Genomic DNA, 16821 nt, shown 5'->3' with positions numbered 1-16821 from the left:
TTTTACATACTATCATACAACTGTCAAGGCAAAAAGTAATGTAAGTATTTAAGCATCCGCTAAGAAAAATCATATAAAATATGTTAACTCATTAATTAACACTGTAAAAAATGCAGATAATCTAGTTAAATAAAAAGAATACTTTAGATAAGAAAACAAATAAAACAATTTAAATAAACGACAGTTACTAACCAGTTTATTAATACAATAATGATAAAACTAACAATGTATGTTTCTAACGGCTTCAGATCTGACACCTTACAGTTCCTAGCTATTCCGAACGTATCAGACATTTAGAAATTAATACCAAGTTTTAATTACTTCTCGTTTATGTTTAAATTATTTATAATGATTTGGTTAGTTTTCGAGTAAATGAGTTCAATACAAAAAATACATACATATTGAAAAAGAGGATAAGCAGTCATTTAAAATTCGAATGTAACATCGTATAATGCAAAAGATGATATTAAATTAAAAAACAACAGGTTACTCGTTTGGCGTACGTCCTTAAATCGTAACATTCAAAACAACTAAAAGCACATCTGCATTAAGAGACCGTCAACCACGACGACGAAGAAAAGAAAAGTTGTAAAATACTGTATTTTTTAACAATTATTAGTTTAAATTGATTACAATATCATGACTGGTATATTACATTACTTGAAAAAAGTTGTAAAGTTTTCATATTTTCAGTATATTAGGTAATAAATTTTACTGGGTATGTCTACCAGGTAACTACCAGTTAACTATAAATAACGCCAGTAGATTGATCATCATCGTCACGTGGTAAACCCAGGAATGCAAATTGTGCATGCGTAGTGAATAGTATATATATTTTTTTATATACAATGATCAATCTACTTGCGTTATTTATAGTGTGTATATTGTTATGTCACCTATTTTCGCGATGTACTTTCGATTTCACATTTTACTACCAAATATACTGAAAATATGCACTTTTTTCAAGTAATGTAATAAACCAATCGTGATATTTTAATCAATATATAACATTTTATGCACACATAAAAAGTTTTATGGCATTGTTCGTCTTTTATTACTTGTGTGTAACCCAAAACGTAAATTGTTTCTATTTTTAAATTGTTTCTATTTTTATTGTCCAATCATATCCGGTTATAGGATCACGTGAGCTCTTTCTACCAATAAAAATTGATCCTGGCCATACTCGTTTTGGAATCCTTACTACGCAGTTGCATCTTTATTATTGTCATAAATTTCGACAAATTCGCTCTTCAGCGGTAATATAAACGTTTTATTTATTACACCATATGACACAGTCTTATGTGGTGTTTTTGAAGGATTACATTTCTTTACACGGTGATCTACATTATTTGTGTTTTAAACGTGTTTAAGGGACAAACAGCTAGTTTCCTTTGTTTCCTTTGTGTGCACGACTAAATCTCGCGTGATTAAGCTCTGACTCCCGCGACGTGATCCAAGATGGCGGCGCCCATCTCGAAGAAAGTTTATATCTTTGGACACTCGTTCGTGAAGAGGTTGAAGGATTTCATTCGTCAGGATCCGTCACTTCGTTACGATTTGGGCCTAACCGGCAGTCCGATGATCCAATACTCGGGTTTTCCAGGCGCCACAGTGGACTGTCTCCGTAATAAATTACAAGACATCTTGGATTTCGTTCCAGACATTGTGATCTTGGTTGTGGGAACCAATGATATCTACAACCCGAATCAATCGCCACTCTCTGTAGCTTCGGCAATACGTGATTTTGTGGACACCTTACTTTTTGTTCATGGAATTCCTCGAGTTATTGTGCTGCAAACACTGCACAGACATTCCCCTACTTGCCACACTCGTTATCCAGTTGACATTCATTGGTTCAACAACAGGGTCGATGATTTGAACAGTCTTCTCATCGACTGGCTGAATTCTCCGCCCCATGGCCGAGCATACCTGTGGCGTTTGAAGGGGTTTTGGTCACCAGAATGTATCCGTACTAACTTTGCGGATGACGGTTGTCACCTTTCACCTCGTGGCCAGCATAGATTTTTCACCAACATTCGGGCCGCGGTTGTCGCTGCCCTTAAACAATCGATCTGATTAGTTATCATATTTTGCCTGATAACTTTTCAGGTTTTTTCAAATTGGTCGGTCTGTTTTAGTAGGTTCAGACCAGATATATATATTCCGTGTCATATTTTTGTCACTTAAAGTTATCAATCCAAACGGGACACAATTTTCTGTTACATTATGACGGTTTTAGCTATCATATTCACATGAAATTGATTTTATTAAGGCCGTTCTTTAATACTACGCCTGAGTTATTCAGTTCTGACGGATATGGATATTATCGTTTTGTTTTTTTTCGTAAGAACTATATTTGGGCCTGATTTTCATTATTCAGTGCAGGCTATGCTTTATATATTCCAATATTATGCCTGATTTTAGTTATTCCGTTCAGGCGGATATTGACGTGCTAGTTCTCTATGTAAGACCTATATTTATGCCTGATTTTAGTTATACCGTTCAGGCTTTGTCTATATTTTCCAATATCATGCCTGATTTTAGTTATACCGTTCAGGCTGATATTGTTGTCATAGTTCTCTACATTAGAACTATGTTTATGCCTGATTTTAGTCATACCGTTCAGGCCATATTTTTATTTTTCCATATCATGCCTGATTTTAGTTATACCGTTCAGGCTGATATTGTTGTCATAGTTCTCTGCGTTAGAACTATGTTTATGCCTGATTTTAGTCATACCGTTCAGGCCACATTTTTATTTACCCATATCATGCCTGATTTTAGTTATACCGTTCAGGCTGATATGGCTGTGATAGTTCTCTACGTTAGAACTATGCTTATGCCTGATTTTAGTCATACCGTTCAGGCCATATTTATATTTTCCAATATTATGCCTGATTTTAGTAATACCGTTCAGGCTGATATTGGTGTTATAGTTACCATATTTGTTATTCGATATAACACCTTATTCCAGATGAAGCGCACAAGGCAGCGTAAAAAGACGGCCACGTCTACAACCTGCTTATGTTGCAAGGGTACTACATCCTCTGGCAAACAACCCAAAAACTCTACACCAGCAGGGCCGTCAATGGAGCCGGCAGCGGACCAACCCAGAGATGTTCCTATACCGGCTGTGCCCGACAGCCTGACATATGCTCCAGCAGCCACAGGCTCCTCCACACCCTACCCATCACAGGTCCAGTCGGACTTTCTCTTTCCAACTGCTACGACGAATCGTCAATTACCCTTGCCATTGGACCCAAACGTAGGGCTACACACAGTGCCATTGGACCCTAACGTCGGCCTACACACAGCCATGCCCTCTTTTGACATTGACTCCTCGAGTTCTTCCGATGAGGACCAGGGTTTCAGCTTTTCCCAGGCACTACATACACATGCCAGGGACATACTACCAGGTACTGGTCACCTCTATGCAGAGCCAATAAGTACCCCAATTTTGAGTCAGGTGAAAAAGTCCATCTGTAAAGACATTTGGCGCAACAAATTTGTTGAAATGGCAGCTCTGCTCCCTTCAACACTGTCCACACAGGCCAATCAATATACGTTACAGTTGGACAGTAACTCGCAAATTTCCATAACTCCAAAGTCCAACCTGCGAAAAATTACAACTATTGAACAGTGGACAACCGCCATGATCAGATTTATGGCAGTATATACTTTTAAGTTCCCCTCTGAAACTCAGGCTATACTGAAATACACGGAGATTGTCCGTGACATTTCCAGCCGTCGTCCAGGCTCTGCCTTCATCTTCTACGATACTCAATTTCGCCTTCTAAGGGAATCCATTCCCCTCCCGTGGGACCGTCTTCACACGGAATTTTGGTTAATGGCCTGTACATCCTTTCCCACCCAACACTCAAGCCCTTCCTTTCGCCCTCAAAGAAACCCCTCACGAGCGCCTTGCAGACAATCTTCGTCCTACAAAAAATATCTTGAGAACACCTGTTTCAACTACAACAAACGTTCCCTCTGCCACACTCCCTCTTGCCCCCACCCCCACACCTGCGGTTATTGCAGAGGGTCCCACCCAGCATACGAATGCTCATTCCCGTCCAGAGAGCACGCTGCTAAGGCCGTCTCCACTCCTAGACCCTCTAAACCAGTCAGATAAAACACCCGTTGTTACCCCAGTTAAAATTGCCATTCTTGCCCCTTACTTGTCGGGTTACCACTGGGCCAATTATTTGATGGATGGTTTCACCTACGGTTTTAAACTTGGTTATTTTGGTCCACGGGTTCCTTTTTTGGCCCCAAATCTTAAATCATGCAAAGAACACCCTGAAATTGTACATTGCAAACTTTTTGATGAACTAGACGCTGGTCGGATTCAGGGTCCTTTTCCTGTCCCTCCCTTAGATAATTTTCGTGTCAGTCCAATTGGTATTGTGCCCAAAAAATCTCCTGGACAGTTTAGATTAATTCACCATCTTAGCCATCCTCCGGGCCAGTCCATAAATGATTTTATTGAACCAGATCTCTCTTCTGTTTCTTATTGCTCATTCGACGTCGCCGTTACCCTCTTGTTGAGTATTGGCCCGGGTACTCTTTTCAGCAAAACCGACATTGATTCGGCTTTCAGGTTAATACCAATTCACCACTCTGACCACCATTTACTCGGCATTCAATTTCAGAACAGCTACTTTTACGATACTTGTCTCCCTATGGGAGCTTCATCTTCGTGTGCTATTTTTGAACGTTTTAGTTCCGCTTTGCAATTTATCTCTGTTTCACATTTGAACATCCCACACATTGTTCACATTCTTGACGATTTTTTATTTATGGGTCCAAAGAATTCTCATATTTGTCAGACTAGTCTGGTCAATTTCTTAAATTTCTGTGCGCACATTGGGGTTCCCATCAAACATGAAAAAACAGTCACGGCTACTTCCACAATTTCATTTATGGGTCTTGAATTGGACTCAATACTTATGGAAGCGCGACTCCCTGTAGATAAGTTAATTAAAGCTAGAACCCTTTTAAGTTCATTTGTGAAGTCGCGTAAAGTCACCCTTAAAGAACTTCAATCCCTTCTGGGTCTTCTAAATTTCTGCTGCCAAGTTATAGTCCCTGGTCGCAGTTTCTTACGTAGACTCATAGATTTAACTATCAAGGTCTCAAAACCTCATCACCACATTACTCTTAACAAAGAGAGCCGCAGGGACCTGCGTGCTTGGCAAATGTTCCTTGATCATTTCAATGGGAAACAATTACTTTCTGAACAACGCTGGCTCACTTCCGACACTTTACATCTTCACACGGACGCATCCGGAACCTTAGGTTTCGGAGCCACATTTGAGACACACTGGTTTTCCGGTACATGGCCTCAAACTTGGTTAGGTTATGACATTACCTTTAAAGAGTTATTTCCCATTTCTCTCGCTCTGGAAATCTGGGGTCACCAACTTCGCAATGGGTGCATCGTTTTGCACACGGACAATGAGGCAGTAGTACATATAATAAATAAACAGTCGTGCCGTGTTCCAGTTATTATGTCTCTAGTACGCCGCGTAGTCTTAGCCAGTATGAAATACAATATCCTGTTACATGCCCAACATATCCCCGGGAAGTACAATTTGTTACCGGATCTCCTTTCTCGTTTACAGATCTCCGAATTCAAGGCAATGGCTCCCCACATGGACCTGCTGCCAACACCCATCCCAGAGCACCATTTCATAATTTGAATCAAACAGTGTACAAATTATTGGACAAATCCCTGGCTCCCTCCACAAAAGCCAGTTACAAAAATGCTTTCCTCCAATATCAACGTTTTCATTCCACTCATTATCCTTTGTCAAACTGCCTGCCTATTACCACTGATCGTTTAGCCCAATTTATTGCTTTCTGTCACAATCTGAGTTTCCAGGCCAACACTATTTCCACATATGTTTCGGCTTTGGGTTACATTCATAAATTGTACAATTTGGCAAACCCCACAGAATCCTTCGTGATCAAAAAGTTGTTGTACAGTTTACGCCGCACGTCAACCGCAGATAAACGTCTGCCTTTCACTATTGCCAATATTCGCACTTTACTGTTTTTCCTTCGGTCAAACATAAAAGACCATTACCATCGAGTCCTATTGAAGGCAATGTTTCTTATGGCATTTTTTGGTCTTTTCCGGGTTGGGGAATTGTCACTTTCACATAATGGTCATCAAAATACCATTTCCCGCCAGGACCTTACTTTTTTGTACACCGATTCCAAACTCTCATCGGCAGTCGTTACAATCCGTAATTACAAACATTCCAAGGGTCAATGTACCTCAATTCCTCTAGCCAGTCAATCCAACAAACAGCTATGCCCAGTCCGTGCATTATTTAAATACATACGGTTGTGTCCCTCTGATACAGGCCCCCTTTTCAAATTTGCTAACGGGGAGCCTGTCACAGCCACTTTCTTCAGGTCAAATCTTAGAACCTGTGTTGTTGCTTCGCAATTAAGCCCGCACCGTTATACATCCCACTCTTTCCGTATTGGCGGGGCTACGCACGCCCATTCCCAAAACATGTCGGCCTCTCAGATTCAGCAGTTAGGTCGTTGGAAGTCCAACGCATACCTTAAGTACATTCGGGCCAACCCCTTGCCAGTGTTTGTTCCGCCCATTATGTCAGTATAGGAAATAACATGATATATTTTCATCTATGTTATGGCATTTTACAATAAATGCCCATTTTCGATCAATCATGTTGTGTTTGTTCTTTCCTATGACATACGAGTCCGTCCGGTCTAAGACCATTTCATTTTTATAAAGGACAATACATAAAAACTAATAATTGTAAAAAAACGGTATTTTAGAACTTTTAATTTTTCGTCATTCGTGGATGACGGTCCCTTTAAGGAATATTCTCGATCCGTAGTTAGTTAAATACTACAAATACGTGTCGATATATAATAATCTGTTTCGCTATAAATTGTATTGTTCAAAGGAATATTTGAATCACTATTTGATGTCCCATATGAAGATTATATATGTATTTTTTTGTAAATATCTCGTTCAGATACATATTTAAGTTAGAGATTGAAAAATAAAATGTTGACATTGAACACGTATATATTCGGAATAAGGCATTTTAACGCGACCATGTGATCTTACAGACATGGGTGCGGATTTTCACTAAGAGACTTTTGCAGCGTCCCTCAGTTTCTTGCGACCTTCTCCAGCTTTTACCTTTTTGATTTTGATATAGCTGCAAGCGCTTTCCACTCAATTCGTAGACTTAGCAAATGTATTTGCTTTTCTGTTATAAAAACGTACTTGAATTATTTCCACCCAATAAGTAGGTCCACTTTTCTTCCGCGATGGTATTTAAACAATAAATGCCGATACATTTCGTAACCTTTTCATTTAGTGCGTTTCAAGTTTTGGAAGTATGTCAAGCATTTGTATGTGCATTGTTGTAAGTGCAGTAATCTCGTCCATTTATTGCACCATTAACAATATGCATATGATGAAACTGAAGAAAGATTACCAGGAGATAAATTCTTGTTTACGTCCTCTAATCGTATATGTAAGGCAATTAACCAAATTAGTTTAATATGCGTTACCGTCTTGGAACGGTCCATACCAAGCACTGTTGGTTAAATAGTTTGAATTTCAAACCTTACACTTAGACAAGCAGTTATCTAACAATGGCAGATTCCTAGATTTTCGTGCCGTCATTTCAGACCTTATACAAAAGATACTGATCGACACTCACACACAGCAACAGTGCAAAACAGACAGCCGAAAGTGGCCTTGATTCCCTTGCAGGTGCAATGTGATATGTGCTGAGAATCTGAAATGAGAAAACAAACTCTGAAGAAAACAGCAATGTGCATGTACTTGACAAATGTTCAAATTGAAGTACTAATTACACCATGCTAATGTTTGTATTATATAGTATATCTCTGCACTATAATTATTATTAATTTGTTATGCAAACATAACGAAATTACGAAACAGTGCCTACTTCAGTGAAACTTCAGTTGCAGGTAAAAAGGTGTTATCACAACAGGAATAATGTTTTCAAATAAAATAAGCTGTAGCTAATAAGTCAATATTCTTTTTTTATGGAAAGTATAGCCTTTTGTTTAATATACTAAGATCATTAAGCGGAATGTATATACAGTTAGAGGCATTGTTGTGAACATTTCAACGTATGACAGCAACCCGAAGTGTAAAGGACAAGAAGTTTCCAAGACCAGCGTATGTTTGCATGACAGCTCGTAATAAGTATATCAAACATTCTCAAAACTATTATGCTTTGCATATCTTATATAGACCTTTGCCTCCATAAATGAATACAAAGCGACTATAATATCTTTCATTCTACAAATTATGTTTATATTGTTTGCGTACCTTTCAAGAGTTTTACTTGAGATGGTGTGCGTTTCTTTTTTAAATTTCTTCTTATCAGCAAGACTATCAATACTGTGTTCAGTATTACAAGAAATACAACAGCGATAGACAATCTGAAACAAAACGTTATACAGACATAATTAATTATTATGGTGATGGTCTATTAAAGTAAGTATCGTAGCTAAAACAACATATCAGAAGAAGAATTGACCTCACACTGTACAAACAAAACTTACTAACACATGTGTCGTATCAACTGACGCCTTAAACAATGTTTTACAATATAATTAAATAACATAATTAACAAACAGACCTGGATGTCTCAAACATTCTTAAGCTTCATTTAACAACTGTCTAAAATCACATATTTAATTGATTTATACGTCTGTTCAAAAATTGACGGTATTGTATAACATAGTGTTAATGTTTTATAGTATAGTTATTTTTGACATATAAATGTCAAATATAACTTATAATATGTTTAATGCAATGTGTGCGATATGTGTCTTGAAATATGTAAAAACAAAACTCTAAGCTTATCACGTGAAAATATGGTTAAGAATTCTCGCGAAATATGGGAACGGATCAATTACCACCTAACGGACCAATAATGACATTGATAAGCTGAGATCAGGAAAATGTGCGTTGCGAGTTCTCTGCAGAATACGAGTTACCATGTAGTAATTTTGCGTAATATACGTACACTGTTCTGTGTAGATCATCTTTTACATTTTCGATGGTTGGTTTTCTATATAGATCATCATCTTCACTAGGGCTGTTTGGTGTTCTATATAGATCATCATTCACATTAATGCTGGTTGATGTTCTGTATAGATTATCTTCTTCACTAAGGCTCGATGCTTGCTCTGAAGGTACTACTTTGGTATCGACGAGATATAGTTCTGAATTCCGATGCACATCTGTTATAACTGCAATAATGTCCGGTGAATCGATATGTTCTTGCTCTACAATAAACGGACATTTTAGTGAAAAGTGTCAGGTTCGGAAATGTTAAGTTTAAATCGTAGTTTAGTGTGTGAAGTTGTAATACTGTTGACGTTGGAGGCGACAAATCAAGATGGCCAAAATGTAAACGTATGAACGAAAATTGTAATTTATAAAAGTCAAACACGGGGCTGACATCCAAACAATTTTCTAAGGAAGGAACTCTTTTCTGTACCTGCTGATATGTCTTTGTTTGTTGATTTGATTCTTTTTTTCTCAGACAATCTATGAAATAAAACATTCATTTGAGAACTTGTAAGCGTAAAATGCACAACATCGTTTTGGAAAATTTCAAACATGCCATTTTTTAATGGAAAAATTCTAGTGACTGAACAACTTTATTCCGTACTTACACTGAAGTTGGCTTCTAAAATGTTCACCTACAAATCTGTGTATTTTGTATCGATGTATCAGTAAATGTGACATTTATTGGAAGTTTTGTTTCGCTTTGATTTGCATTACTCATGAAATAGGTTTTATAAACATAAACCAAATGTAATATGATGCAATGGATTGTCCACTGGACTTGAAAAGCAAATAATAATACTTAATAGTATGTAACATATCTTTAAAGTTAATGTTGGTATTTTAACTTCAAAATAGATGACACAAAAACTGACAGCCGGGAGTATATTAGAAGCTGGTTTTAAATTATACTTTAACAACACGCGTTGGAGAATGCTCATCTTTGGTTATTCGTGAAGAAATAGAAATTTGAAGGTTTTAATTATCGGTGTTTGATATTTACCACGATAGATTTAGGGGAGATATATTTGTTATACTGGTAAGAATAAAATGTGGACGTAAACATCGCGCTGACATTTAATATTATGTTGACATATTTTGGTTATTAGAAAGTAATTAACCTCCATGCTGTTTCATTTACTAAACAATAGCCGCATACATCCTTCTTGAATCGCAGTGGTCCGCACTGTTTGCATTCTGAAAATGAAAAATCCCTATTCAAACGTTATCAGAACTCGAGCTGAATCAATGACAGTGACGGTTTCTCTGTTAATGAGTGTTTAATTAATGCAGACTATATCACTAAGTAGAATTTCATTGATGCTATTCGCCTGAATGCATATATCCTCAAACAGTGACATTGCGAACGAAGACAAGAACTTTATTTAATGCATATTACATGTTAAGTCCCCAATGCAATGCACCGAAACGATGTCATTGAAAATACCAACAAAAGGAGTGTTGTTTCTTTAAAAAAAATAATTTTGCCTAAATACAAACACGCTCAAAAGACTGGATTAGGCATTGAATTTCGACAAAGTCCAAGTAGCTCACGAAATGCACCCTAAAAGTTCATCTTTCAGCGTGGTCTCTCGTTTAATGCACCAACATGTTGCAAAACCAAATAGCATACAGGACATAACCATTATTGACATGTCTGCCATTTCAAAATCGCGTTCATATCAGAAGAAAAAAAAAGAACTATTGAGAAATATTTACGAGTGGACTTCCGAGGTATTTGCAATAATTAAGTTTTATTTTACCAGAAGGAACTCTTTAGAAATACACACTTCTTTCTAGTGGTCTTCCGAGATATCCGCAATGACTAAGTGTTATGTAAACAGAAGGGACTCTTTAGAAATAGACCCTCTTTTCGAGTGGACTTTCAAGATATCCACAATCATTAAGTTTCATGTAAACAGAAGGAACATTTAGACATTGACACAACATTCGAATTGACCACGGAGAGATGCGCGGAAATGTTATCTAAGCTATTGATACCTCCAGTGTATGGGTCAAGCTCGGCATCATTCCCGCACTCCCTATAAAGACAGCCAAACTCTGACGGTGATCCATGGTAACATCTCGCCTCGTCACATCTGCACGGCATTCCATGTTTGCCCTTTGAGAGCTCTGTCCATGCGTTGTCATCTACGCAAGTTCAAATATTAACAGTGAATGTTCAGCTCCACAATTTAGAGATAAAAATAATTGTTTTAATCGTTAGTTAATAATTGCAAAACAGGAAGACAAAGCACAAAACCTTGAGTCACAGCACATACAAAAACCGCTACGAACTGAAACAATAATTTATTAAACTGTTGGCCCTGCTGTAAAATTGGTGTAGTCATACCTCACAATCGACACATGACGTGTCGTAATGGACTTTTATAACGGTGGATTCATTCCTGCATTGTTTTCTTTATACGCGTAAATACTGTTACCGAGATATAGAAATGGCATATAACAATGTTAAGTCCACAACGCTTATCCGAATTTTACTAAATGCATGGCGTATAATTAGCTACTGTGAAAGTGACAACCACAACATGAATTTCGTGTGTAAGGAAAAAGTTCAAAACTAGCATGAAAAGCACCAATCTCTTGCACGACGGTTATATTAAATTCACCTCTGTGTTGGGCTCAGAACGGACTATTGTTATTAAAGCGTCTCATTTATGTCATGATCATTCCAAGCATTCATCATTGAGGTTACAGAATACTAAACAATCTCTTGCACGACGGTTACATTGCATTCACTGCATTAAAAAAAAACATCTCATACCATGATATCTTATATCAGTCTTAATTCATTACTATAAAATTGATATGGTTTTTTATGTTAAGAAACCAACATACATACACACGTCGAAGCAATTCCTAACGTCACTCAAAAAAAAATATATTCAATTGTTTACATTTGTGAAGTGCGTGGAATGATTCCATCTGCGTAAATGGGCAATAAATTAGTTCCAAAGAGTTGCATTGAACCTCGCAAGTTTTTGCACGATTTATCGTGCATTTAAAAGTCATATTTCTTAATTTAATGCATGCGATCTTAAATATCCAATCAAATATACGTTGAATGCCTTTGTTCGGTTTTATCTATTTTATAGACAAAATGGAGGGCTGAGCCTTTCGCAGAGTTGTATGTGAGAGCAAGGAACGACAACTCTGCGTGGAGATTGGAAAAGCACAGGCAAATCGTCGTAACGCAGAGAACATTGAGATGTTTACTTGGACAGCAAAAATGTAGCGCGCGGTAATTAAATTATGTCGCCCATATCGCGAACGCAGTTAGTTGATTTCTTAAAACGAAAGATCGTAAATGCGCTGTATCGGTTAAGTTTAGATAGTTTAGTATTGAACCGATATTTCGTCGCTGTGTACACCATCCATGAGAACTGCGTGTAACTCCGGTGCTAATGCCACAGTGAAAATACGTTGCCATGGATGGAATGCGCGCTGTAAACTGATGATGTCAAACTGTTACAATCCAAGGGTGTTTGTCAACACATGTTCAATTGGTCACGGGATTATGTTTATGCGAATTAATACTAATACCATGCGATCGGAGCTATTCTGTTTGCGAATGCAGAATTCTGGATGCAAAGTGGTTAAATTCAGTAACCGACTTCTTTCATCGGTATACGTAAATTATGTTACCTATGGGGCGAATTGCAGAAGGCAATCGTCCCAAAAATCAAGTAATGTATTATGATGCTAAATATCCATGCAACTTTTACACGCATGGTTTACTTTAAGATGGGTTATTTCGTGCGAACACGGATCGAAGTATGAACAAACTCCTAGTGTTTAACATTACTTGCTTTATGACCATGGTCAGTGGTTGTATCCTGAGTGTTTGGTTGAGTTGTTTGGGATATAGGCTGATAATTTTACCTAACAACGATGAAATTTGAATCTTAACATTTAAGAGTCTTCAAATGTAGTGTTTTGTACACGACCGCATGTGTAAAATTGTAAATGCTTACGAAACAAAACTGGAAAAAAACGCAATTTACCTGAAAGTAATACAGGAAGTTAAAAAGGAAGAAAAATAGTGTATTGACATTGCTCGAAATATAATCAGTATTGATACATGTATTATTAAATTCGTTAACATACAAAAAAAAATTGTTTTTGTTACAGAAAATTAATTAGCGATATTTATGACACATTGCTTATTTAGTTAATTACCATGAATGATTGGTCTCAATAAGGACGCGAGTCAGGAATTACTGACGGGGTGATTTATAAAAGTGATGTAAGAATTTCGAGTTAAACTTTATGTAAATTTTGCTTCATTGCTTTGTTTGTATTTTATCTCCCATAATTGCTTCTTAAATATATATGCTATTTCAAAGGCAGCCCCGAAGGCAGCCTTTTTTGTTTCATTTTTTATTTTAAAGCCACGCTATTTGCCTCTGATCTTGAAATGAAATACATGTTAATCAATACATAGAGATACAATTTGAAAGTGTGTTGTCATTATATCTATAGCCTAGTTAGCAAGTAATTTATTATGTTTTAAACGGTACCGCTTTTAAAACCGAAAGTAGGATTTCTCTACGTATACGTCAATTTCATCAAACTCGATTATTTTTAAGTTTTAAAAATGAAAAATACGGATTTCTACCTTGTAACCACCAAATATATTCTAATTGGCATAGATAAAATTAAATCTCTAGCCTATTTAGCAAGTAATTTATTATTATTTTAAACAGTATCGCTTTTATAACCGAAAGTAGGATTTCTAGACGTATACGTCCATTTCGACAAACGCGATAATTTTTAAGTTTTAAAGAGTAAATACGTTTTGAAAATAAAAGCTTTTCACCTTTATATTTATAACTCACCAAGGGCACATGTCTTGTGTTTTGATGAGTACTGAAAGCACCGTTCAATATTTGCGTCCAAGGATGATGTTATGTAAGTTCCGTGCCATCCAAGAGGACACTTCTCGCACGTATCTCGGCCTCCATTAGATGTGCAGAACGTGATTTGTGAATCTGATCGATTAAATTAAATAAATCACACATGTGCAACAATAATATAATGGCGATAAAATGCTCTGATTTCAATATTGCAAATAACTGTATTTGCTTTAGTTGCAGCGTGAAGGTGCAAAATACAGGTAGAGGTCATCGTGTTACATACTGGGTCACGGGAACGCGAAAAGTTGACTCACCTAGTGGACAGAACAAGACGGGGTGGCAGCAAACGACGCCTGATGTAGTAATGTGCGGTACTTGATATGCAGGACAGACTGCATGCAGACCCCATGTGTGAACACCGGACACATATCTGTAAGATTAAAGTGTGTGTAGTAGCGTTACGTCATTCCTTTCAATTGATTGCAAGACAGTGTTGACTCGTTAGACATCTTTATTGATGAACATCTTTACTCTGGATACATAGAGAATACTAGGTTAGCGTTGAATACAGAGAAGTTTATGTTGCGAGGCTTAGAACGCCGGGAGCGCGAGCCTTGGCGAGCGCTTTCGGTGTTCGGGCCGAGCAACATAAACTTCTCTGTATTCAACGCTAATCCTAGTATTATATTTATCCCATTTGATTTTTTTCAACGTGACATTTAACATAAATAGATCTTATAACCTTAACAATAATTTTAATTCAGTCTTAAAAGCGCTTAAAATCTAACAAATGTGACCATGCGTAGTGATATACATGTATTTGTTCTGGTACGCAAAATAGTCTTTAAAAAATTCACACACAAACTGTAAAACGAGTAAAAATATCATCATATGCCTCGATTTAATTTTACGCAGTATGCGAATTGTAACACATTACGACCGCGAAAAGAAGATTTAACTTTACTATAATTCATTTTATTTTCGAAAGAAATTGATCAAAATCCAATAAGGCGGCGATTGCTCCTGACAAAATGATGTCGATGTCAACATACATGTACACCATCGACGACCTTGACAATTTCGACGAGTAAACAGACAATTGCAGCGACTGACACTTTATTTGACTTAATATACAGGGCAATACGTTTTCCGACTTCAAACAACAAATTTAAAGACGCGCAGAACGTGTTTTTTGTATAATGTTATGGGTATTCCGTGTGTGATCCGATGCATCAATGGCGCCCATGTTAAAAGCATTTCCCCGAGAACAGGGAACGACAAAAGTACAAACAAAAACCAAAACACGTTCGAACTAGTATCTTACCTTTAATTATCCTTTACAATCCATCTAATACTCCATTTAACTCAATAATTGACGATTTTGCATCTAGGGTCTTTAATAATTATTTTAGCATAGTTAAATAAAGACCCTTATGCCATCCTATCACTATATTCAAATGAGTTTATGAACTCAATAAACTTTCTTCTTCGTCACACGCTACGTCATGTACTCTACATTACTGCTGTTCAAATGAACCGGAGCAGTTTATCAAATAATAGCCGTTGGAAAACTCGGAACATTTGCAGATTTCTGCATGCAAACATAATTATGTTTAAACTTGCACAATGTTTTATTTATCTATGGTAAATGCCCTTATTGTACAAGAAAAAAATTTAATATATAAATACACAAAGAATGGAAAACATTCCATTACACAACAGATAAACCCGTGTACAAAATGGGACGTTCCGAGTTCCAGTGTGGTGCTATTTTTAACATCTTATACTTTACACAGCTCTATGCTTAACGTGAATTAAGCTCTATGCCTAACGTGAATTAAATAGGAAAGCAAAAATTGCAGATTATTTATGAATTGTGCGATATGTGTATGGCTTGTTGTACATTCTTAATTTTTAAGTTAAATATCAAAAGTGTATGCATGGATTATAGACAATGCACATTACACGAAATAAGGAAAATGTGATAAATTGACAATTCAAATATGTCGATATACAGTACATGTACATGTGAAATAAGTCGCGTTTATAATAAATCGTCAATTTTTTGGGGGGGAAAATGACGCAATAAGTATGTCATTTTATGACGCCATCAATCAGCTGATTCGTTATACGGATGGCGAAAAATTATGTCATATGACTAGATTTAAAGGTTGAAAGTAGTATAATTTTGAAGCTAAAGTTTTCTCGACTTTTTTCTTATGAAAAATCATTCAGTGGTAAAGTAAAAAGTAGTCCGTGCACGCGACAGGTATATCCCACAAGGTTGAATACAGGCTAGTATATTCCATAAGGTGTTATACCGTCAATGTATTGACGAATATTGTTACGTTTGTTTAACTTTATAGTATATGTGTTCTTTACTAGAATAGCTGGTATTCGCAACATCATCTCACCGTTTATAATGAATACTTTGTAACGCAAAGTGTGTTCATTTCGATCATTTCGATCAGTTTGTGGCACAATTTTGGAAAGAATTTCAAACAACTGCCAGAAGAATTTTCAAATGCATTTCTAGAAATAGATAACTATTCGCAGTGCCACAGACTGATGTTCAGCGTTTTCAGCTTCAAAATTTATAAAGTCATGATTAAGATTTCATATCGTTTTTGGATAGAATTTTCACATTTTTATTGAAAAGTCATTTTTTATGAAATAAGTAAGATTTATTGCTTAAAGATTTTGTTGCAATAACAAAATCGCCGCAGTAATCCACATACGCGTGTCATGTTTAATTATTAGTCTTATTACCGTTTTGTCAATGTGTAACTACGCGATGTTGCAGTAAAGTAACGTAAATATACACAAATTAGCATG

At 36.6% G+C, this 16821-nt stretch overlaps 2 protein-coding genes across 2 annotated transcripts in view; one reads left to right on the top strand and one right to left on the bottom strand.

Moving 5' to 3' along the window:
- Positions 1-1173: 1173 nt before the first annotated feature.
- Positions 1174-16821, top strand: part of LOC127841657 (uncharacterized) — a 425798-nt gene continuing 410150 nt past the window's right edge. Inside the window, exon 1 of the mRNA XM_052370685.1 lies at positions 1174-6609. Coding sequence (XP_052226645.1) covers positions 2411-4132 — 1722 coding nt within the window. The 5' untranslated portion in view covers positions 1174-2410 and the 3' untranslated portion in view covers positions 4133-6609. The remainder of the gene's footprint in view (positions 6610-16821) is intronic.
- Positions 6220-14400, bottom strand: LOC127841663 (uncharacterized). The gene is made up of 8 exons (XM_052370701.1): positions 14301-14400; positions 13969-14121; positions 11111-11260; positions 10231-10306; positions 9540-9589; positions 9063-9324; positions 8360-8472; positions 6220-7796 (listed from the first exon to the last, which is right to left on the bottom strand). The coding sequence occupies exons 3-8, from the start codon at positions 11217-11219 to the stop codon at positions 7690-7692; spliced, it is 717 nt and encodes a 238-aa protein (XP_052226661.1). The 5' UTR covers positions 11220-11260; positions 13969-14121; positions 14301-14400; the 3' UTR covers positions 6220-7689.

The sequence above is a fragment of the Dreissena polymorpha genome, chromosome 8 (assembly GCF_020536995.1).
Source record: "Dreissena polymorpha isolate Duluth1 chromosome 8, UMN_Dpol_1.0, whole genome shotgun sequence".
NCBI classification, from domain to species: Eukaryota; Metazoa; Mollusca; class Bivalvia; order Myida; family Dreissenidae; genus Dreissena; species Dreissena polymorpha.
This window is presented reverse-complemented; position numbering and strand designations above follow the sequence as displayed.

Excerpts from the sequence above, each read along its gene's own strand:
- LOC127841663 (XM_052370701.1), bottom strand. The coding sequence starts at position 11,219 with ATGCCGTGCAGATGTGACGAGGCGAGATGTTACCATGGATCACCGTCA. Across the intron at positions 9,590-10,230 it reads GTAAATGAAACAGCATGGAG|ATTGTCTGAGAAAAAAAGAA; the intron begins GTTAATTACTTT and ends TTTATTTCATAG. Across the intron at positions 9,325-9,539 it reads AAACAAAGACATATCAGCAG|AGCAAGAACATATCGATTCA; the intron begins GTACAGAAAAGA and ends CGTTTATTGTAG.